The 22,292-nt window shown below is 51.2% G+C and overlaps 3 protein-coding genes across 3 annotated transcripts in view; 2 read left to right on the top strand and 1 right to left on the bottom strand.

Moving 5' to 3' along the window:
• Positions 1-488: 488 nt before the first annotated feature.
• On the top strand, positions 489-6,315 carry LOC149272769 (coiled-coil domain-containing protein 14-like). Its single transcript, XM_089506748.1, has 12 exons — positions 489-518; positions 1,164-1,219; positions 1,448-1,523; positions 1,982-2,054; positions 2,625-2,786; positions 2,869-2,951; positions 3,043-3,559; positions 3,884-4,025; positions 4,232-4,305; positions 4,409-4,627; positions 5,032-5,164; positions 5,418-6,315. The coding sequence occupies exons 1-12, from the start codon at positions 489-491 to the stop codon at positions 6,313-6,315; spliced, it is 2,463 nt and encodes an 820-aa protein (XP_089362874.1).
• Positions 6,316-7,575: 1,260 nt separating this feature from the next.
• On the bottom strand, positions 7,576-9,892 carry LOC149272768 (CD151 antigen-like). Its single transcript, XM_089506754.1, has 7 exons — positions 9,818-9,892; positions 9,192-9,380; positions 9,033-9,107; positions 8,778-8,873; positions 8,229-8,378; positions 7,867-7,950; positions 7,576-7,641 (listed from the first exon to the last, which is right to left on the bottom strand). The coding sequence occupies exons 1-7, from the start codon at positions 9,890-9,892 to the stop codon at positions 7,576-7,578; spliced, it is 735 nt and encodes a 244-aa protein (XP_089362880.1).
• Positions 9,893-17,212: 7,320 nt separating this feature from the next.
• The window catches only part of LOC149272767 (myosin light chain kinase, smooth muscle-like), a 41,729-nt gene continuing 36,649 nt past the window's right edge, over positions 17,213-22,292 (top strand). The window contains exons 1-4 of the mRNA XM_089506747.1: positions 17,213-17,356; positions 20,999-21,206; positions 21,720-21,768; positions 21,934-22,099. Coding sequence (XP_089362873.1) covers positions 17,213-17,356; positions 20,999-21,206; positions 21,720-21,768; positions 21,934-22,099 — 567 coding nt within the window. The remainder of the gene's footprint in view (positions 17,357-20,998; positions 21,207-21,719; positions 21,769-21,933; positions 22,100-22,292) is intronic.

The raw sequence follows: 22,292 nt of genomic DNA, 5'->3' as shown, positions 1-22,292 counted from the left end.
CTTTTGGAAATTTTTATGCGACAAACGGGGGGAATAGAGTGAAAACTTAAAGATGGGCAGGGCATTTAGAAGAATAATGGGGTTTATTTCCCCCGTTTAATTTATGAAGCCGTTTCCTGCTGTTTCTATACACATTATCGGGGCTTTTAGGGCTGTAGAACCCTGCGATCCCCTCATACCCAGCAAACATTCTGACCACCTAGGGACCTGACAGACAAAACAGGGACCCTGCTAGAGAGTAACTCCAAATAGAAGGTGTTTACCCCTACCAGGGATAAATTAAGTCTTTACATAGAATGCTACGGAGCCATGCTTAGTGTGGGCAAAACGCCCTACCTATAAATGGCTCCCTGGGGTCGCTGCAAATGCTTGTTACCATGGGGATAAACGCTCTTCTTCCCGCTTTTCTGCGCGCGATATACGAACTTCCGGCTGCCGTTGGTCTCTAAGGAAACACTTCCGGCTTGTGCTTGACAGGAGACTTCAGGATGGCAAGAGCTGGGGGCAGAGCCGGCAAGGTAAGGGCCCCGGGCCCAAAATAACACGCTAAGGGAACTGAGGGAGATGGGGAGGAATTAGACTGAGAATGAAAGAAAGTGATAAAATAAATAGATAAAACGGGTCAGACAGAGAGGATGGGGGCAAATAGATAGGGCGGGTCAGACACAGAGAGAATGGGGGGCAAATAGATAAAACGGGTCAGACACAGAGAGGATGGGGGGCAAATAGATAAAACGGGTCAGACACAGAGAGGATGGGGGCAAATAGATAAAAGGGGTCAGACACAGAGAGGATGGGGGCAAATAGATAAAACGGGTCAGACACAGAGAGGATGGGGGCAAATAGATAAAACGGGTCAGACACAGAGGATGGGGGGGCAACTTCACTGAAACATACTCATGGGGCAAATAGACTCGGAGGAAGCAGTGCGGGCAGTTTATTGGTTTTTACTCTTCAGAAAATTGTGTGTGAACCCGATTTACGCCTGAGGATTTCAGCTCATTTTACCTCATTTTACATGAGCTGTGAATCAGTCTATGGACGCAGTCGCTCTGTCCGTGTTATGGTTCCGTGTTATGGTTCCGTGTTATGGTTCCGTGTTATGGTTCCGTGTTATGGTTCCGTGTAGTATAATCCTCTGAGTCTCTGCTTCTCTGCTCCAGGGGGTTTCTTCCGCACGGCTGGCGGGACCGGCTCGACTGTTAACCGCTAAAAAACGGTATGGAATGTTTGGTTTATTTGCACTAAAATATAATTTCTGTGAGGAATAATGGTAACGAGCGACGTTTTACGCAGACAGCTCTCTGCAGAGATATTTGTTAAATTCCTAGATTTTGGGAAAAAATCCCTGTAAAAAGTGCAAATGACATCTTTAGCAGCAGATGTGCCTTTTCTGGGGTGCTAATGCGCATGCACAACCTCAGCCTCACACGTTTGTACTTTACAGGCTCACAACAAGGAAAGTGTCCGCCGCGTCTGTGGATTCTGGCTACTCGTTGTACTCCACGGACTCAGAGGACCAGGTAAGGTCACGTTATGGAAAGTATGTTGTATGTTTTCACCTCTGTGCCTCGTGGCTGCTGCCGGACGATACAGCGAATGAAGCCGTTCAGGTGAGAGCGCCGACTCCAATAGGTTCCCGTTCGTCTGTGGCTGTGTTCAGCACCGTGGCATGGTTGGCGTGGAAGCTTCACTGTCTGATGCGATAATGTGAGCAGAGAGAACGAGATTTCACATAATCATCACGTTCTTTATCCACGTGTCCTGTTAAAATACATTTTCCTCATAGATAATGTGTTGGTCTCTGGAGCGGCCCCCTCGGTGATACAGAGAAAGTATTTTGAATTTGAAGTTGTTGTTTTTTTAGTCCAAGATGATCATTCTGAATCTACCGAGCGTCACATTATGTTTCCACATTGAAATAAATCTATCGCCAGCGCCGTGGTCGGCCCCGTATGTACGTTTTGTGCTAATATTGCAGGTTCAGGTTATAAACAAAGGACTGGATCGCTGCGCTGCTTTGCTGCAGGACATTCTCCAGAATGATGTTAAAGGTGCAGTTTGATTTATAACTCGGGGGGGGGGCATTGGGGTGATGCCCAAATCCATCCATTAACACATCCTTTGAATGCAGATAACACACGGCAGAATCCGGCTCACCGGACAGCGTTTCCGCGAGGCGGTGCCAGGCCACCTGCTGCAAAGGTGAAAAAAAACCTCACAAAGAAAACAACCACCGCTTCGCACGTTCACAAGGAAATAGGTGGGTGATGGCAGCCCACCAACGCAGTAGTGATACCTTTGTGTACAGATACTTCATTATTTATGGCTGCCAGATAAACTACCGGGTTGAAATGTATGGCTGCTGTCATTTTCACATTGTATGGCAGTACCCGGTATCACTATACAGTGCAGCCTGTCTATTATCCATAGACTGTCCTGTCCATTATTGGCATCACATTGGATTTTGGGCCTGTTGGTACGCGTTATGCCAGGAAACTCTTTGGTGTTCTGCTTTTAGGACTTGATTAGGATGAGGTGTCCGGAGGGTTAATTCAGCAAGTGTGGGTGCGGTTTGAGTTTGTTTGCATGGTGCCAACACTGCCTTCTCTTTGCCCCTTTAGTGTCTGTGAAGCAATGTGTGCCCCCTGCAAGGCATAACTCTGAGGTAAAGCCCACTGGTTCATGCGACCGGCCTCGTGTGCCCTCTCCGCATTCCCCAGTCGCTCAGCCAGCACTCTGTGAACACGTCCAGGCGCAGATGTCTCATCTGAAGCTGGATCAGGGTATGAAAGACTTTCTGCATTCTTGGGGTAAAAGTTTGGGCTTACGCAGTTGCTGTGATTCTCATGTTGTTCTGATCTGTAGGTCCTGACAGTGTTACCCTCTATAACTATCGTTTGCCTTGTTCCACGCCAGCATTGTCCCCTCAACACGCAAGCAATCCCCAGGTGGGTAGCAGTAAGTGTGGATTTTATATAATAAAGGAGTAGGAATCTATCTTCATTCTACTGATAGTTTTCTTTTTTTTTTTTTTTGTAGGGCTGTAGCCATAACGGTTACCACCAAGTCCTGCCACAAGGGGGAGCAGCTGTCTTTACGTCCAGCTTGGCCACTACTGGCCCTGTTCCTCCTGCCGTGTGTTATGTGACAGCACCTGGACAGCACGGTTCACCCGTCCCCGCTGGCTGCCCGCAAACCTACCAAGCCAACACATTGCCGAACTTCGATGACACACAGATCAGAGAATCGGACCTACTTCAATGTGTGGCGGCCCACTTGGCTCAGCTACAGCACTCGGCAACCATCAGATGCGATATTCAAAAACCAGCGTATACAGCAGACCCCACTTCTGAAAGGGACGAGCCCGCCAAGGACACAGATGAGCTCTCCAGTGAAGAAGACAACCACATCGCCTTAAATGTGGCTCCTGGGCAAGACATCAGCTGTCAGACGAGCTTTGACAAGAGCTTCAAGCCCAAAAAGAGCAGCCCAGAGAAAAAAATTAAAACCGTGAAATATCTCCTTGGAGAGATAAAGTCTTTGGTGGCAGATCAAGGTAGGGAGGCCTTTATGTCGAATGCAATCCCACTTTTAACACATTTGCCTCCATCCGGGTGTTTTACTAACTTCTCCTGCCCAGAGATGACCCCCATCTGGGCAAAACTCCCTAAAATATTATTCTGGTCGCAATCGCCAATAAGTGTCGCATTTGAGGCTGCTGCTGCCCTTTAGGTGTCCCAGTAATCACCCTCTTTTACTCTTAGCCATAAGTTTCTCTGTGCGTTTGATCCGTTGCAGGGAATGGCTTTTCTAGTGCTTTGTTCTGCCCGGCAGTAAGCATTTCATTCTAGCGCTTATGCAGGTTCTACCTTTCTGGCAGATGACGGAGATGCCTTTCGGCTGATTGCAGAGCTGGAGCGCAGTTTGTCTTTGCTGCCCGCTGTAGTTGGAAGCACGAATGTTCATGCAGAAATCGCTCTGGCCCTCCAGCCGCTGAGAAGCGAGAACGCTCAACTCCGGAGGTAGAGGATTTTATTTTTTTAAACATTTTATTATAAGCAGCAAGCACAAAGATTTGGACAAAATAATACAATAAGTAATGTTTTCTGTCTCTTCCATTTCTTAGTTATGACTTTATTTCTTTTTATGTACACTTGGCTTGGCTACATTTTCTTGGGGTCCACAGAGGGACATTCATGTCCTTTCTTTTCTTCCAATGCAATTTTAGACGCTTGAGGATTCTCAATCAGCAGCTCCGTGATTGTGAAAAACACTCGAGATCTGATGATCACAACTTTGAAGGTGAGTGTGTTATTTAACCATTTCAGTACGGCCGTGTGCACTTTAGCTGGGGATCCGTTTTAAGGAGCTTCGCCGTGTAACGGATCTCTTCATGCTGTTCCAGTGGCCTCTCTTCAGTCCATGAATGTGACGTTACAGCACCAGCTGGCTGAGTCTCAGAAGAGCCTCGAATCTCTGCAGAGCAAAAATGAAGAGCTTCTGAAGATCATCGATACCCAAAGGGACGAAAATAAAAAGTTTGCTCAGATTATTCAGGAGAAGGAGCGAGAGGTGCTGGAAGTACATCAACAAAACGAGATAGCGGCTACTCGAGCCAAGATAGGCAAGTGTGCCAACGGAGGTGGGGACCCCAATCACTGCCCCGGGGACTAAGGACCAACATCGGGCTCTGTGGCATTGCCCCCCTAATTGCCCAAAAGGGGCTTTTGTGTAAATGTTGGTTATCACTTGTGACTCTGAGTCATCCGGCTGTTTTTTGACCTGTTTGGGATAGCGGTTTGGCCAAATTCCTAAACACTAAATGTTTATTAGTTCCAAAGAAGGCGACCATAAACAGATATTCTGGTCCTTGTTGTTGCGTGTTGTGGATAGGCTGTGTGTGTAACAGGTTTATGACAGGAGACTATTCCACGTCCCGAACAGGCTAAACATACAGACGACCCCCTGCCCACGTGGTACATTTTGTGTTGTGATGTTTGGCTCAGCAACTTTGGTTCTCTCTTTCAGATCTTGAAGAGGCTTTGGGGAAAATGAAAAGCGTTCAGTTTAAACTGGAATCCGCAGAAAAGGAAAATCAGATTTTAGAAATAACCCTGCGTCAGAGGGACACGGAAGTGAGCCGGCTTAGGGAGCTGACCAGGTAATGGGCCGGGGTTATTACTAACGAGGTAGACACCCACTGATTGTTTTAATGAGTCTAATTTTGGTCATTTATGATGTCATCAGTGGCATGTGCACAGGGACATTCCTGTAGATAAAAATGGATGCCTGTCTCATTCTGAGACATTATAGCATGCTCCAAAAATGTCTAATAAACCCAAAATTAAACAAATACTCCACAAGTACTCCTCGACCCGTGCACGTTGTATAATGGTGTGCGTTTCTGTCCACAGGACATTGCAGGGTAGTATGGCAAAACTACTATGTGACCTCAGCAAGGACAGCGGTAAAACAAAGTCCGGGAACACTCTGACGCAGTCTCTTCTGGACAGTTATGAGAAGCAGCTGCAGGCGGATCCGTGTCCCGCGAGCACCTCTGTAATCAGTTACCTGAAGCAACTGGAGATGGACCAAGTCCTCCCCAGCACCGAGCCAATCTTTGCTGCAAAGCCTAGTCCCTGTGACATCGCTGCAAAGAGCTCCAAGCGGTGTGCGGCTCTGGCTCTTCCAGCCGGTAAGGCTCCTGACCATGCGCGCCAAAACACTAACAGCTTCCGGCCGCCCTCCAGCCAGCGTCCTGAAAACCACCGATCGGATGCGGGGAGCGGCTCCTGCGGGTCCCTTTATGATGAGTACAAACCCGATGAGACATCTTACCTACCACTGGCGAGCACCCCCCAAAAAGCAACAGTGGTCAAAGCCCAAATGCGCATGTGCACCCCACCCAGAGCTGGCCCCGGGGCCAGAGACTATGAGACCAGCTGTACGTACACAAAGCCCCTTGGGTTTGAGGTAGCGGGGGATTTAGAGACAGCTCAAGACTTTAAGCTGTCCCTGCAGAATTTCTCACGGAGCGTAAGGGCAGACGAAGCCAATTCCAAGACGGAGCCTCTGAAAAAGGCTATAGCCGACCGACCATCCGCGGTGTATCCTCCCGGCACGGGGCTTGAGGATCGGCATCCCGACCCCTCCATGTATGAGCTGCTCTCAGGGAAGTCGGACTGGACCGTGACCACGTTCTCCACGTTCACCTCCCACGACGAGCAGGATTTCAGGACCGGCCTGGCGGCTCTGGATGAAAATATAGCAAAATTACAGAGGACGTTACAGGCTGGAGCAGCAAAAAAGTGACGTTTGAACCTTTCCTAAAAGTTAATTAAATTATTGTGATTTTTCTAAGAATGTTATTTTTATAATAAATATTTGTGTGGCTTCTATGAACTCGTTTTATATACCAATTAATTCATGGCCTTGAACAGAATGCAAGTTTTAACACTTAACATTTCAATTGTTTGTTTTTTTATGAAAACGCAAACGTGGCCAATGTTCCATCATTTATTTTGGTCACCAGTCATACATGTAGTAAACGTGTTCCAGCTTAACAGATACTCCATCAGACTCAGGCCGCGCCACAACGGGGGGAGACATATTACGGTTTCTCTAATCTATGAAGAAAAAAAGTTTTTCACAAATAAGTGCAATCGGGTTTCTGCTACATCCAGATTATTACGCTGGCGGGAAGTCACAGGGAGATCCTCAGATATTGCGCTTAAATATCACGCGTCTGAGGGGAAGAGGAGACCGCGATCATCCTGAAAGCTACGGAGCGATAAGGAGCAGGAATGCCTGGAATCCTCTCACCAAAGAGCGCATTGGAGGCCGGTTCCAGAAATTCAAACAAAACCCTCCGTCTTTCCTTTATTCCCAATTTAACCCCCGAACCGTGGACCAATGTCACTTGGATCCACAAACGGGCCGCAGGATCTGGTACTTCTAGAATAAAATCTCTACAATAAACACACATGACCAAATCCAGGGATCCCGGCGGCTGCGGGGTTTGATTGGTCGGTAAATAATCTGCTTGCGTGGAGAGATTATAAAATCTATAAAATAAAAATAACCGTCTCTAAAAACCAGACTGCTTCACGTGTCATGGATCAGGACCAGGTCCTTTAACCGAGCGCTAGATCCAGAATACAGGAAATGGGATCATCCACAAAACAAGTCTATGGATCACAACCGCTCCCCCAATCTCATCCCCCCATACAAGACGAGCCTCAGGCCCCCGAGAGCCGTAGTGGATGCATGGTTTGGTGTCCCCGCATCTAACCATCACTTTTGGGTTTCGTGCATTTATTTGCAGCGGGGGTCTCTCCCACACAGAAAGTTGCAGCCGCCACGAAGCCCGACATTCGAGATCACAAGGTGTGGGTGTTTAGTAAATAGACACAAATTAGGAAATTTTCTGTTTATTATTTTCACTCTCCAAACACAAAACCATTACATCCAATAACAGCCCAGCACAGCACCGAGTAAACCTCCGCCGTTACATCAAATATTTACACGGAAATGAAGTGATATAAATGGGCCGACTTCCCCGCCTTCTGGGGTTTACATAGAAACATAGTTTTCTTGGAGGATCTTCACAAACAGCCAGGAAAGGAGAATTCCAAATATCTGGGGAGAGAAAAACAAAGTAATAAGCGGAGCCCCCGCCATCCGTGACCGACGCGCACAGGTGGACTCTGCTGTCATTTTTTGGGGGGGTGTAAAGCCAAGGCGTAAGACTTTAGTCCAAGTAAATTGTGCAGACCCCCGGAGCGACGCACATGAAAGAGCTAAATACCCAGCATCCTCGCTGAATCCGTGCCGGGGGGGGCCTCAAAGTTTTAACGTCTCTACCTGGGAGATCCCGAGCCCCAGCGCCACGGCTCCGATCACACCGATGTGCTCAGATATCCAGCTCTTCATCTTCACAACACAACCCTGCAAGACACGCAACGTTTCCTGATCACACCTCGCACCACAGTGATTTCTGCTGAAGGCAGCTCGAGTGGGGATGCGAGGAGGGGGCCACAGCGCACAAAATAACGAGTACCCCCCCTTCACCCCCCCAGGGAGTTTGTCAGACACAATGTGCAAAATTTACTTTAAAAGTCGGTTACCAGATGTACGGATCACTTCCAACCGATACAAACACGGGATCAAGTGTTTAATATCCCACGATCCGGAGCCGAGCGGAGCTGGTAATCGGCCGCTCTTACCTCTTGGTATATTTTCTCCGTGTTCTCCAGGGGGTTCTCACCACACCTCGGCTGGACCCTCCTGCAGCAGCTTTGTGGCACCGACGTGGCAGACAAGGTGCTGGTGCTGTTAAGCCAGTCCGTAAAGTTGTTTGCGCCACAGCAGAGGAACTACGTGTTTGGGGGTAAAAGGGGCAGATTAGAGCAATTGGATAAAATAAAGCAAGTGCGATACCTACATGCCTGATGGAAGCCGCCACGCTTGTCCGTTTTGTGACCCCATTCAGCGTCCATCTACCTTAATCTGCACGTAGCGGCTCCCACCGCAGCCTGATTGGCGATCTGGGTCCCCTAGGCACACGCCTGTCGGGCCCTAATGGGTAATCAGGCTCTTCCATTAGCCTCTCTCTACTAAAATAAGGAAGGCTGTGAAGGGCTTCAAATGAGGGGCCCTCAGGATCAAGGACTTTAAAAAATTCCCCGAGGCAATCAATGAGCAATAGGGGGCGCTCTACACAACTGCACCTTGTTGGGAATAAGGGCCCTGCCGGCCCCCGGCCCCCGGCTCACCTCCTGCTGGACGTTATCTACAGCGTTGGTTATTTCTGGATCCAGTCTGTATTTGCCAAGAACCTTAAGAAATCTTTGAGAAACGTTACTCTGAAGCTGCCGAGAGAGAGAGAGAAACGGTCACAGAACAAACAAAAAAAGGAGGCCACGATGGCCGGGGGGCCCAACCAATAAATAAGGCGATCTGCCCCGGGTATTGCCCAACAGACTGTTACATGGCTGTACGTGGGGCAGTGGGCAGTAAGCGGTGCTCACCCGGTCCCTGTAGGAGTACGCCGACATCCCAACGATGACCTCCACCACGAAGATCACCAGCATGACGGCCGAAAACTGGAAGGAAAGAGACGTTAGGCGGTTCCACGCGGCGTGGGGGGGCCGGAGGTGGACAGCCACGGCACAGTATGGCGAACGTACGCTTTTAATGAGGCTGCTGCTCTCTCTCAGGGCAGCCAGGGCTCCGAAGCCGGACAGGAAGAAGATGACCATCCCCACGATGGTCAGGACCAGGGGAGCCCCCAACGACGTCTCGGTCAAAATCACAGACACATCGGACAGCCTGAGCTGGACATACGCGCCCACGGAGATCAGCACCACGCCGGTCACCTGCCGACAAACCACCGCCACACAACAGGTTCATAGGATATTATCAGGGGTAGTGGAGACAGGTGCTCGGATCACACGCGGTCGCCGACAGAACGCGGACGTCTATATTCCCACCAACAAGACTGAAGGAAACCACTGCAGAGCCCACCGCAGACCCCAGAACCCCCTGTGCGTCAAAGGGGGCAAAGACGGAGTTCATAACAGCAACCTGCCCTCAGAAGCTTAAATCCACCAGACAGCCTGCGCGGCCGCTTCCCGAGGCGCCTATCCCACGGGCTAACCCGGAACGCTTGTGACTACCCTTAGTACCCCCCCCCCCCCGACCCAACACTGACCAGAACCAGAACCAGCGGCCGGACAGGGAGTTTAACGAGACACCAAAGAGTTAAAACAACAAAACGAACGTTAAACAGAAGAGCGGAACCATCGCTTCTCACCCAAAAGATCAAAATAACGCAGAACAGAACGGCCTTAACGCAGAGCAGCCGGTCCAGGGGGCCGACCTTCCGCATGCTTCCAACGCCAAACACTGCTCGTCACAAGAGCTAGCACTCCAGCCTGGGAGAGCACAGGGCACACATCTCTTATTAACGAGGCCCTCATTAATTAGAGGCCTGCCTTTAACCCTTCCCTTGCCAGCCGCTCCCTGATTTTACTGATCCGGTCTGGTCCTCACATTGATGAGGGAGCCGATTACCCCAGGGGGGGCAGGTATTATGGGCATAATGACCCCACACACTTATTATTTGGGGGACTTTGCAGCAATTCTTAAATTTTTATGTCAAACGTCATATCTCTGGCGGGTGGAATTTGATGGAATCACGTCGGGTGGCGTCCGTCGCACGGATTATTTTATTTCGTTTAAAGGAAAAGATCGATTGACTGAAATGTAATTTATCTTCAGGCTTTGAAGGGTTAAGGGGGCAATTTGCGGACAGAAGCTTCTCTGCAGACTTTGGTTCCGTCGGGAATTTCGCGTTTTTTGGAATGACGTTATCAGATTCTTTGTTCCGTGTGAGAGGGAATTGCTGTCGGTGCGCTCGGCGCTTTACATTATACAGCCACGTGTGTCCAGGAGCCTTGAAATGGGTATTTAGTTTGAGTCGCATGCCTCCTGGCGCTCAGAGGGTTAATGCATGTATTTTGGATAATATCTGACCTTTCCAGCCAAACATAATAACGGCTGCCGGTGACATACGTGTTCGGCTACATACCACACGCAGGTACCAACACGTGGAACGCAGGTGTCTGAAACAAACGGGCCATTCCAGAGCACTTCACCGATTAACCCTCTCCTGGCCGCCGCGGGGATCTGCCGGCTCCAGCCTCCGAACAATAAAAAAACACGAGATTTATCAACTTTATAAACAAATTCTACATTACGCTATAAATACATCCGTGTAACACGCTTACACATTAACAAAACATATATGTGTTACAAACCCCCCTTTATGTGTATCTCGTGGGGGCGGCTGCCTAAACTTCTTGGTCTTTGGATCCGCAGGATTATTCCTCCCCAGTAAGTCTCCCCTATTGTTAAGTTTCTGATTGTTGCTGATTGGTTCGGGCAGCCTTTTTAAGGGAGGGGGGCGGGGACTTCAGCACAGGAAGTGATCAGATAATGCTGGCTCCTTGCATGTCCCGCCCCGTGTCTCCCTGCATGTCCCGCCGCGTGTCTCCCTGCATGTTGCAGAGTCACTAGCGCATTACATGTTACTGGCCACTGCATGATGTCACGGCCACACATCGTGCATCACCCACGTGCATCACCCCCGCTCGCCGCGTTGCACCGTTCTTGGCGCAGGTTCTGTTTTGGCCGCCGGTTCCAGACTTTGAAAGAAAATTGCGCAATCGCCTCTGCATTTATAAATAATCCCCAAAAAACACATTCCACGCAGAAATATGTCACGTCCCGCGTTTGCCCGTATATGGGCTGCGCTCCCTGCGTGTGCATCGGCCGACGCAACGGTGCATCGCTTTACTTGCTACAATTAACCCCTCGGTACGTGAGGCGGACAGGAAAGGAACAGCCAGCCCCGGATTTTTAAAAAAATGATAGATTTTGGCTCATTTTCCAGCTGCCAGAATTCGATATATTTTAGTTGCGTTGGGAATTCTATATATATATATATATAGTCCCCGACTCCACCCCCTTCACCTATATAACATGGCGAGGGGGGGCAAGCATTCCAGAGGCTTTTTCAGCTTCTATGGCAACAACCTATCAGCATTAAGCATTCCCCAAATGATGTATTTTATCAGCAGGAATTTAACGCAAAAAACAGAATATCAGGAAAGAGTTTTATAAACCACTCGATTTCACTGGAAATTCCTTGAATTGGCTGGCGGATCACTCGCCGCCGCGGCCCCCTGGAGACCCGCCACCCGAACAGACGTTAATCAAGGGGTCCGGCTGCGGAGGGGGCTCCACGTTCAGACGGGACCCTTTCAAGGAGTAGATTTAGGATTAGATCTCCTTTACACAGGAGCTTACAATCTAGTTTAGTTTCTGTGACAAATAAGCATTGGCGGAAAAAATAACTGATGCCGATTGGTGGAGGATTCGGTGGCGGGCGGAATGATTCTTCTGAAGCTGTTTAGTTATAAAAGGGTTAAATTCAGCAGAGGGGGTGGAGCAGCATCTTTACGATCAATGATTGACAGCTTTGGCACACGAGGTTCTGCAGCAGCTGAGTGATTGAGAGATGCCGCCCCGGGGCTCACCCCCTCCTACTTCTCATCAGCAGTGAGAGAGTTAATGGAGGCGGGGGGTGCAGCTCCCAGGCCGGCCGCCGGGGGTCAGCGCGATCCCAGCGCACCTTCCCCGGGTAATTAACCGGCGATTTACCGGCTCCGGGGCACCGATCCATGCGAGTTATGTGCAGAGGGGCGCGGAGCTCGCACTCACCCCGGGCTGGGTCTCTCGGGGGCAGATTCTGGGGCTGATGGAGTTAAAGCTCTTTTACTGCTGGGTTTGTTTTCATAATGTGCGGGGGCTGCAGTGGATTGCAAGTTCTTGGAACAAGACCGTTGTCCTAGCGCCGGTGGCCGGGATATCTGCCCCAGCAGGGGGTTTCTGGGTCAGGGCAGCCTGTGCTGGACTCCTGGGCTGTTTTTGCCCCGTGCTGGATTCCGGTCTGGGGCCACCTGCTGGGCTCCTGAGATGCCCTCATTGCCCCAGGGATCCGGGTCCCGCAGACCTGGCAGGGGTCCCCGGGGTGGGAGAGGCTCCGGATCCGGCCCCCCCGCACGTGTCTGGGAGGTGGGTTTTAAAGCTGAGCCTCTCCCAAAAGAGCCCAGTGAGAGACAGACAGACCGTCACCAGTGAGAGACAGACCGTGACCAGCGAGAGACAGACAGTGACCAGCGAGAGACAGACCGTCACCAGTGAGAGACAGACCGTCACCAGCGAGAGACAGACCGTGACCAGCGAGAGACAGACCGTGACCAGCGAGAGACAGACCGTGACCAGCGAGAGACAGACCGTGACCGGTGAGAGTGCAGGAGATGTATCTGGACTGACCCCTGGGAGCTGCCGCTAGGAGGAGGTGATCTGTCCGCGGGGTGAGTGGATTTAATGTATAGGACGGGATCTGTCTCTTAGTGGATTTAATGCATGTAGTGGATCCAGTACCGGGGGTTTCATGGAGGGTTTGATCCGCCCTCTCCAAACACCCCCCATTACCGGAGACTGAGGGGCAAACGTGGCTGTGGGGCTTTATATTAAATTATAAATAATGGCCCTGGGGTTTCTGATGGGGTAAGTTCCATTATTATCCCATGGGGGCAAAAATGAGACCCAATGACACGAGGGTAACAGAGCGCGCGCCCCGGGCAGTACCTGCCCCTCTCACCTGCCCCAGCCCTCTGCTGCCCCTCTCACCTGCCACCTGTCTTCCTCTGCCCCTCTCACCTGCCCCAGCCCTCTGCTGCCCCTCTCACCTGCCCCAGCCTTCTGCTGCCCCTCTCAACTGCCACCTGTCTTCCTCTGCCCCTGGGCCCGTGTGTGGTGATCGGTGTGTAGTTGCCCACTTGCCCCTCACATCTGCCCCTCGCTGCTTTCCCATGGCTTGGTATAAGGATGAGAAGGGTTTTTGCACCTACTTGCCCCGCCTGGGGGTTAATCTCCGGACCCTCTCTACACATTATGGGGTCTCTTTATACAGACTCCGTGTCTTAAATGGGGGCCGCGACCATGAATGGACCCCGGGTGGGTTTGGGAATAGAGGAAAACGGGGATTTAGATCGGCTGAAATACCCCAGAGGCTGGGGTGGAATAAGCGGGGGTCCGGAGGGGGTAGTAATGAGGTCTGGCTGGGGCCGCGGCAGGTGATTTAGACGAGGTCTGAGAAGCTCCCACTCCACGCTGCAGCTGTCGCATAGAGAGGCCGTAGATGCCCCCAGCGTCTGGGAGGAATTACCCCGGGCCCCGGATCCCGGCAGAGTCACTACTAAGGGCATCGAGTCCGCTCCTGCGCAGGGTCTCCTCCGGGGTGGGTTTTGCGCCCTCTGAAAGGAATGAGGGGGGTGTTTGGGGGGGTAAGTCCTGCTACACCTGAGTGTTACCCCGATTGCTCCTGATTCTGGCTCTCACGGGGTTAAATCCGCCGCCCGGCTCCCGCGCAGGTGAACGACCCCTTTGGTGTTTGCCCAGAGGTGACGATCCGGTCACCGACCCCGAGTCCCGTCACACGTCATGTGCGTGATCTCCCGGACGGGGGTAACACACGGGGGGGGGATGTGCAGGGGGGGCATGCAGGGGCATCTTCCGTGGCGACGCCGGGCAGTCACGCTGTATTTTTGTGTTTCCAGGCGTTTCCCGAGCGGAGTCCGTGAAAGGCCGACCGGTAACGTCGCTCTCAGGTAATTACCCCTCAGTCTGCCCCGTCAGCCCCCGAGGGTAAATCATGAATAATCCCAGCGCCTCTCCTGAGGGGTCCCGACGCTAACAGGACGTCCGCTGAGTGCCTCTGGGCGGCTCGGTGCTGATGCCACCGGCGCTGGGCGCCCCGCAGGGGGCTCGGGGGCAATTAACCTGCCACTAATAATCAGTATTCAGAAATGAAGAGGGGCAGATAAAGTGTTTCCAACTTTCAACTAAAGCGCCTCTCAGTATAACTTGGCCCAGGAGCTAACATTCTAACTTAGGAAGCCGGCGGCAGATCGGCCCCCGTCTAATCGCCCGTCTCTCCCGCTGTAAAGACTCAAACCTTAATCAGTCGTTGGTCTCATCTTAGATTCAGGAGCCGTATGTCTATCCCATCCATGTTTAATACCCTCACTGTATTACCCTCTACCACCTCTGCTGGGAGGCCGTTCCACTTATCTAGAGTAAGCATCCTCTCTCCAGATGAATACACAGTAGCTGCCAGTAGCAGCTCCTCCATCAGGCTGCCGCCCCCCCCGTATTTGCCTCAGGGTAGATCTGAAGAAACAGAAGCAGAGCCCCCGGGGGGGGGGGTCTGCGGGGGACGGGATTTTCCGGTTTTATAAGATACAGAAACCTCGGGTAAACTGTTTTGAGGCAAACATTTCCAGATTGGGGCTTTTAATATTTAACCCTTTGCTGTTTCTGTGCTGTGAAACCCTGTGGGGGTAACGGGGTTAATGTGCCGTGGGGGTATTTGATTCTGGGAATTACCTGTTTGGGTGCTGGTGGAATGTGGAGCGCAGCGAGCTGTTAACCCCTTCAGGCACTTCCAGTAAAATTACCCTTTATTGTCAAAGTTCTGCCCCTTCCCTCCCGACTTCTGGCAGCAAGAATCCCGCAGGAGTGCCCCACGTGCCACGGGGATGCTCAGTGCTGCCACAGGAGTGCCCCACGTGCCGCGGGGATGCTCGGTGCTGCCACAGGAGTGCCCCACGTGCCGCGGGGATGCTCGGTGCTGCCACAGGAGTGCCCCACGTGCCGCGGGGATGCTCAGTGCTGCCACAGGAGTGCCCCACGTGCCGTGGGGATGCTCGGTGCTGGTGCAGGAGTGCCCCATGAAAATAAAAACTGATCTCCTCTGTCCGGTTTCTTGTGGTGCGGCTCCTCCAAATCTTGGACCCTAATACAGAGGCTGGACCAATCTGAGGGGCCCCGGGGGCCGCTGGCGTTTCCCTCTTGGTTACTTTCTCTCCTGTTACATCAGAGTCCAAAGGGTGACGTCACTTCTGGGGGTTCTGTCGGCGACCGCTCGCTCCGGGAACCTCCGCGTGACCCACGAGCTCTGCCTGTACTTCATACACACTGAACAGAGTGGAGCAGCCCCCCAGCAGAGGTGGTAGAGGGTAATACAGTGAGGGTATTAAACATGCATGGGATAGACATACGGCTCCTGAATCTAAGATTGTATTATAGTGCGTGCCCGTGTGGCGTGTGTTCTCCATGAATTATAGTGCGTGTCCTCCATGTACTATAGTGCGTGTGTGTGTGTGGCGTGTGTCCTCCGTGTATTATAATGCGTGTGTCCTCCGTGTATTATAGTGCGTGTGGCGTGTGTCCTCCGTGTATTATAGTGGGTGCACGTGTGGCGTGTGTTCTCCGTGAATTATAGTGCGTGTCCTCCATGTATTATAGTGCGTGTGTGGCGTGTGTCCTCCGTGTATTATAACACGTGTTTCCTTTGTTTCAGGTGAAGCGGGCGGCGGTTTGTATCCAGGCACCTGTTGCTACGGCAGCCGGCGAGGTGAGGTCTCGGAGGTCTGGCTTCAGGCCGGAGTTTATTGTTCTGTGGCAGTTTGTGGCTTTAATTCGTGTGTTTGGCTCCTGCGTGTTGTTGCCCCAGCGGCCCCAGCTGCCTCCTTGCCCCGGGCGTTCTGTGTGTCGGGTTTCCGGGGGGTGGGTGGCTCGGTAGTCGCTGGGATGTTTTCGGAGGAGTCGGGGGATTATTTGATTATTTTGGACGATGGAAGAAAATAACGGCGGATAATCCGCTTCATCTACAGAAAGAGAATTACCTCCTCTGCTGGGAAGCTGCTCTATTCCTATAATTTGGCTCCTCGATTAATGTTGGGAAAGCGAAATCCGGGGCAGTTGGGGGGTATTTGCCCCGTTTCCCCCTTTTTTTCCTGTTTCTGGGATTTTGCTCCGAGCCGCCGTCTCTCCGTTTAGCATTTTTTTCCCCTAAAAATCATTATTTAAGCCGCGGATGATGGAAAGTATTTTTTGGCAGAATTGCCCCATTTTCCCATTTAATGGCCCCGTTTTCTGCCACTTTGCACATCTGCTGAAGAGATTGTCCCCCCCCCGGGTCTCGCTCCCAGATGCCCCGTGTCGTTTCGTTGCCTGAAGCCTCTTCGGTCTCCTTTAGGGGAAAATCTCAGCAGATTTACTGATTTCAGGGTGTTTTTAATAATAAAAAGAGAGAATTGCATTTATTCATTAAAAAAAATCCACACGAACCGAAGCCCCTGAGAGACGGCTGACGTTTAGGGGGGTCCATCATTAACCCTTCGCTTGCCCAGAAGATGTTGGGGGATCGGGGCAAAAGGCCGGAGCATTTCATTGGTTGCTATGGCGACCGCTCCGCGAGGACTGCTCCTTCTGCATGCTGTAAAATGATAAATATGAGGTAATAATCGGCGGGAACTTCCATTATGGGTGGAAAACTTTAAATAAACAGGTTTTTTTGGGCTCCATTAACCCCTTGGAATAGCAGATAACAAAACATTAACCGCGTGGGTGCCGGAAAGGTTTATTTACTTACCCCCCCCCCCCCCCCCCCCGAGCTTGCACTCTAATGCCCCGGCGGCCGCGCTGTGAGGGGATTTGCTGAGGGTCACCGAGTTGACCCGGGGATTCCCGCCATGCTCTTATCTCTAATCCTGCCGTTTCTCTCTCAGAGGCTATGACGGACGGACAGCTCGTGGCCGGCGTTTCCCGGACTGCCGTCGGTGCCGAGTGTTCCATGCCGGCGGCCGCACCGGCTTTCACCCTGCCGCCCAGAAACACCCGGTTCCGCGTGGGCAGCACGGCCAGGATCGACGGAAAGGTACAGCGACCCCTATTACCCCGGATTATCAGCGCCCGGGGGGGAGTGACGGCCCTGGATGTGGTTATTTAGCAGATAATGGCCAGGCCGATAGAAACGTAGAATCACACGGCCCGTCTGGTCTGCCCTGCCCTGTTTTCCTGCCATAAATAATAATGAAAGTGGTAGAGGAGTGGTACAGCCTCCCGGCAGAAGTGGTAGAGGGTAATACAGTGAGGGGATTAAACATGCATGGGATAGACATACGGCTCCTGAATCTAAGACGAGACCAACGACTAATTAAGGTTTGAGTCTTTACAGCAGGAGAGACGGGCGACTAGACGGGGGCCGCTGGGGGCCGATCTGCCCGCGGGTTCTGGGTTCCCTCAGACTCGCTTTTAGTTGCTCTCCTCCTCTTAGTGAAATATGGCGGCTTTGTGCGGTAACCGTCGGTGACGGGATGCTGGCCGCGTCCGTGTTGGCGTCTCGCCTCCTGGCCACGCGATCTGCTCCGTTTCGGCTGCCGACTCGGGAGTCTCACCTTCGGTTTGGGTTCCAAGTTTCCAGATATCGAGGGGAAGGTCGGCCGTTCAGTCTGGGCTCGGAATGCACTGGGAAGCGACGCCGCACGGCAACTAATAAAAGCACGAGGAGCGCGAAGCCTCAGCTTATAACAAGTTCCCGCTAGAAAGGGGGATTCAGGCTTTTCCCCAAATTCCCTGATCGTCTCCTCCGAGTTTCATTCTAGAGATCGGCAGATTGGCCCCCGGCGGCCCCCGTCTAGTAAAGACTCAAACCTTAATCAGTCGTTTGTCTCGTCTTAGATTCAGGAGCCGTATGTCTATCCCATGCATGTTTAACACCCTCACTGAATTACCCTCTACCACTTCTGCTGGGAGGCTGTTCCACTTATCTACCACCCCTGCGATGTTTCCGGGGGCTGAATGTGGGGTCTAGAAGAAGGGATTTTGTTCATTAGGATAACGGATAGATTATTATTTATTGTATGGCGGCACCATATTCCGCGGCGCTGTACAGCGGGCATATAGCGAGAGGATTTAGCCTCTTATTGGTCCGACGTAGAACATTCTGTAAAGGTCTCCTCCGTGGGCAGGGGACGCTGTTTGTTTAGCGCGGGGGGGGGGTATTTGGGGTCTCTTCTCCTCATATACGTGGAATATTATGATGTCGGCCGCGCAGGAACTGCTTATTTGAGCTCTAAACCCGGCAGTTTCATTTTGGTTTCTTGCCAGTCCGCGGCGGCCCTCGCTGCTCGGAGACCGTTACAGAGACAGCTCTGAAAATCCATCCATCGTGCCGGCGAGAGCGATCCGGGGGGCCGCGCCCCTCCCCCGACACATCTCTGGGGGGCCAACACCTTTAGCGACAAGCATAAAAACTGTGATAAATGCCACTGGAGTAAAAACAAAGCGCATGCAACAATGTGACCTGCGCCGACCATGCGCACATAGTGTTAGCGTGTGTGTGTGTACAGAGTGTTAGCGTGTGTGCGTACAGAGTATTAGCGAGTGTGTGTACAGAGTGTTAGCGAGTGTGTGTGCGTACAGAGTGTTAGCGAGTGTGTGTGCGTACAGAGTATTAGCGTGTGTGTGTGTACAGAGTGTTAGTGTGTGTGTGTGTACAGAGTGTTAGCGTGTGTGTGTGTACAGAGTGTTAGCGTGTGTGTGTGTACAGAGTGTTAGCGTGTGTGTGTGTACAGAGTGTGTGTACATAGCATTAGTCTTAGTGTGTGCACACGTGTGCTGTTAGCATGTGTGTATGTGTAACATACCAGTTTTATTATTAAAAGCTTCAGTATACAGTTTTAACCCTTGGTTTCCAACACATGCCCAACATTTACAATCTTTAGGGATTTAGGAATAATTTGTATAAACCAAAAAAAACCTTAAAATTGTAAATTATATATTATATGAATAATTATTAACATATTATAATTTATTATTATTATTATTATATATTATTATTACTATTATATATTATATATTTTTTATTATATATATATTATTATTTATTATTATATATATATTATTATATAATTTTTTATTATATTATAATTATTATTATATATTTAGTAATACAGGAGGTAAATACTATATATATATTTATATATTTCATGTGTTTTCGCCCCGTTTTCCCTGCCGCCCGCGCTTTTATCTCGGATAAACTCTTCGGGAAGCGGAAGGGACTTCCTGGCCGCACAGGAAGCTGCAGCGCGGCTCGCCGTTTCTTGTTATATTTCTTGTTACATTATAAATGCTGTTTACGTCCCGATACCAAGTGATTCAGTAACTGATACGGAGGCGCAACAGAAATGGTTGTGTTTTAACCCTTTCACCACCAGAAGCGTGTAAATAAACAGTTAACCATTTAATGCTTAGAGGTCTGACTTTTTAACTTTCTAAAATATCTTTTATTATTATTCTTAGTCCCAAATGCCGCTAATATCCCGTCCCTGATTGGTTAATCTTCATCTCATGTGTTTTTAATTCTGTGTAACTGGTGCAGGACTCGGTTAACCAGTTGTCTCCCACTGATGCCATGAAGCAGTCGTTTCACGGACCCAGTAAGGTCCTCGTTCTTCGGCCGCTGTGAATAATGACCTGGAATTCCGGGTCATGGCGGTTAATAGTTAAACGCTGCTGGATCCGCCGCCCGGCGCTGTTAATGCTCCTGCGATGCGTGGCATGCTGTGACCTCATGGTAGCTGTTAATGTGCACAGAGTTTTGCCGGATTTGTCTTTTTTTTTTTTTTGCTGTTGACTTTTTTTCAAGGTCTCTGCGAAAGCATTTAAGTTATTCAGAATATTTTATGTCTGGAGCTGGCAGCAGCTTGTAAATCACACGTCAGCCGGGGAAACGGGCGATACAACCTCGCGCAGTACCGAGTATATGGGGCTCAGATACCTGTTACCCATCTATCACCCGCTCACCTCCTGCCCCACCTGCTCTGGCTGCCCCAATCAGTTGGCTCTGGTACCTGCCACCTGCCCTGACTGAGCCGCTGCTGCCTTCCTACCTTCTCCCCTGGTACCTGCCTCCTGCCCCAACTTCTTCCTTGTGTTGCCCCCTAGACTGTACAGGCCCGCAATGCACTGTGTGGCCCTGGGCCGGGCGCTCATTCCCTGCGGGGCAGAGGGGGGTATTTTTGTTCTGGGGCAAGACGCGTGGAGGGGCTGGAAGCTCTTTCATTGTGAGGGAGGATAGAGACGGTCGGCAGCTGACAGTTTCACGGCGCCAGCTGATTCTGGGCTGCGGTGAGAGAAATTGGCTTCGTTTTACACCAAAAATAAACCTGGGGGCAAAATAAGCCCCATTAACCCTTCACTGCATGGGACATTTTGCTGCACGTGGCATCTTCTGCTCATAAACAGCCTTGGCTGCTGCAGAATCTCTTAGAATTTGCCAATTATTGTGAACCTGATGCTTTTTGTCACACGATTCTCGGTGTCCCCTCTGAGGTGACCCGTCCAGTGCTTTCCATGTAGAGGAGCAGATGGCCTTTTGCAGTATTGCCCCAGTACTGGGTTATTGCGCCCCAGTACTGGATTACCACCTATCCAATCTGCCCCTGCTGGCTGCGGCACAGTATTGCTCTTGTGTATTTGCCCCTCTTTCTCATGTCTTATCTCTCCCCCGTTTTAGGTGAAGGGCTTCCCGGAGCCGCGGGTCACATGGTACAGAAACGGGCAGCCGGTGGTAGAAGGTGCCCGCTGTGCCGTGCAGAGGGGCAGCAGAGGAACTTTCTGCCTCATCATCGAAGACGTGACCGAAGAGGACGGTGGGAAATACACGTGTGAGGCGGTGAATGAGGAGGGCCTGCGGCAGGTGACCGTGGAGCTTACTGTGGAAGGCAAGTAACAGACCATCGGGGGCATTGGGTAAGATGGGAGCCTATAAAGGTCTTGGGATACTTCCCGCTGAAGTAGAATCAGCTGAAGCTTCTCAAGGACATGCAGGCAGGTGGCACAAAGCTACATATTGTGCTTGAACACAGATGCTCCTGGCCACCTTTACATATACCGGAGAGCCACGTGTCCACCAGGGCTGATACCGTGCACCGTGTCCTACCCGCACAAAGGGCCGTTAAAAAGGTTATGATGCCCCTTTGTTTTTATTACTGGACTGTCGGAGGCAGTTAGCAGGTATCTCCAGCAGGAGGCGCCGTCCCCCCACACACCCCTTTATACAGCAGGTAGCTGCCGTACACTATGGGACCTTTTGCCGTAAGGGTCTTCCCCCAGCCCCTCACGTTTTGAGCCGCCGTCCGTCTTCTCCCGAACTCTCCGTTGAATGGTTATTGCCTGCTAGGCGCGTACTTTTCACTTCTACGTCTCTATCTGTGCCTGTCCTGTTTTTTTCCCAGGTTACTCCGTGAGGAAGTACAGTTTGCCGTCCAGCACCAAGACCCCGGGGTGAGTGGAGGTGATCCCAAAGGGGGGGGGGGTGGTACTTACTCCAGGTAAGGTAACAGCAAAAAAGTGGTCTGAAGAGCTTACAATCTAGTCAGGACCTGAGATGGATGAGTTCATCTTGGTCATTATCCAGACCGCTCACCTTGCTCCGCTCTCCTCTTCCAGTCTGTCGTCCTCCGTCCCTCCGGTAGAAAGTCGCCCCAGTGTCTGGGGTGGATGCCCTCCCAAGTTTGTCACCAAGCCGAGTGGGACTGTGACCCCCGAAGGAAACACCGGGAGATTTTCCTGCAAGATCACCGGGCGACCCCAGCCAGCGGTCACCTGGCACAAGGTGAGAGATCGTCCCGCGCTGTGTGTGTACACGTGGAACCCGCCAGCCCAGAACCGACCTTCCACTTTATTTGTAATGTGAATTTAAAATGTTTATAGCTGGAATCGATCGCAGGGCTTTTGGCAATACCTGCCGACTTCCCTTTCGTTTCTGGGGAGCGGGACTCGTGGGGGTTTGGACGATTTATCATTTC

This window comes from Sceloporus occidentalis, unplaced genomic scaffold (assembly GCF_023333645.1).
Source record: "Sceloporus occidentalis isolate IW3139 unplaced genomic scaffold, rSceOcc1.0.p SCAF_420, whole genome shotgun sequence".
Taxonomy (NCBI): Eukaryota; Metazoa; Chordata; class Lepidosauria; order Squamata; family Phrynosomatidae; genus Sceloporus; species Sceloporus occidentalis.
This window is presented reverse-complemented; position numbering and strand designations above follow the sequence as displayed.

Coding starts and splice junctions, on each gene's coding strand:
- LOC149272769 (XM_089506748.1), top strand. CDS start 489: ATGGCAAGAGCTGGGGGCAGAGCCGGCAAG. Junction 4,306..4,408: donor TGATGATCACAACTTTGAAG/GTGAGTGTGTTA, acceptor ATGCTGTTCCAG/TGGCCTCTCTTCAGTCCATG. Junction 4,628..5,031: donor GGCTACTCGAGCCAAGATAG/GCAAGTGTGCCA, acceptor TCTCTCTTTCAG/ATCTTGAAGAGGCTTTGGGG.
- LOC149272768 (XM_089506754.1), bottom strand. CDS start 9,892: ATGCGGAAGGTCGGCCCCCTGGACCGGCTGCTCTGCGTTAAGGCCGTT. Junction 8,874..9,032: donor CGTACTCCTACAGGGACCGG/GTGAGCACCGCT, acceptor CTCTCTCGGCAG/CTTCAGAGTAACGTTTCTCA. Junction 7,951..8,228: donor CGGAGAAAATATACCAAGAG/GTAAGAGCGGCC, acceptor CGTGTCTTGCAG/GGTTGTGTTGTGAAGATGAA.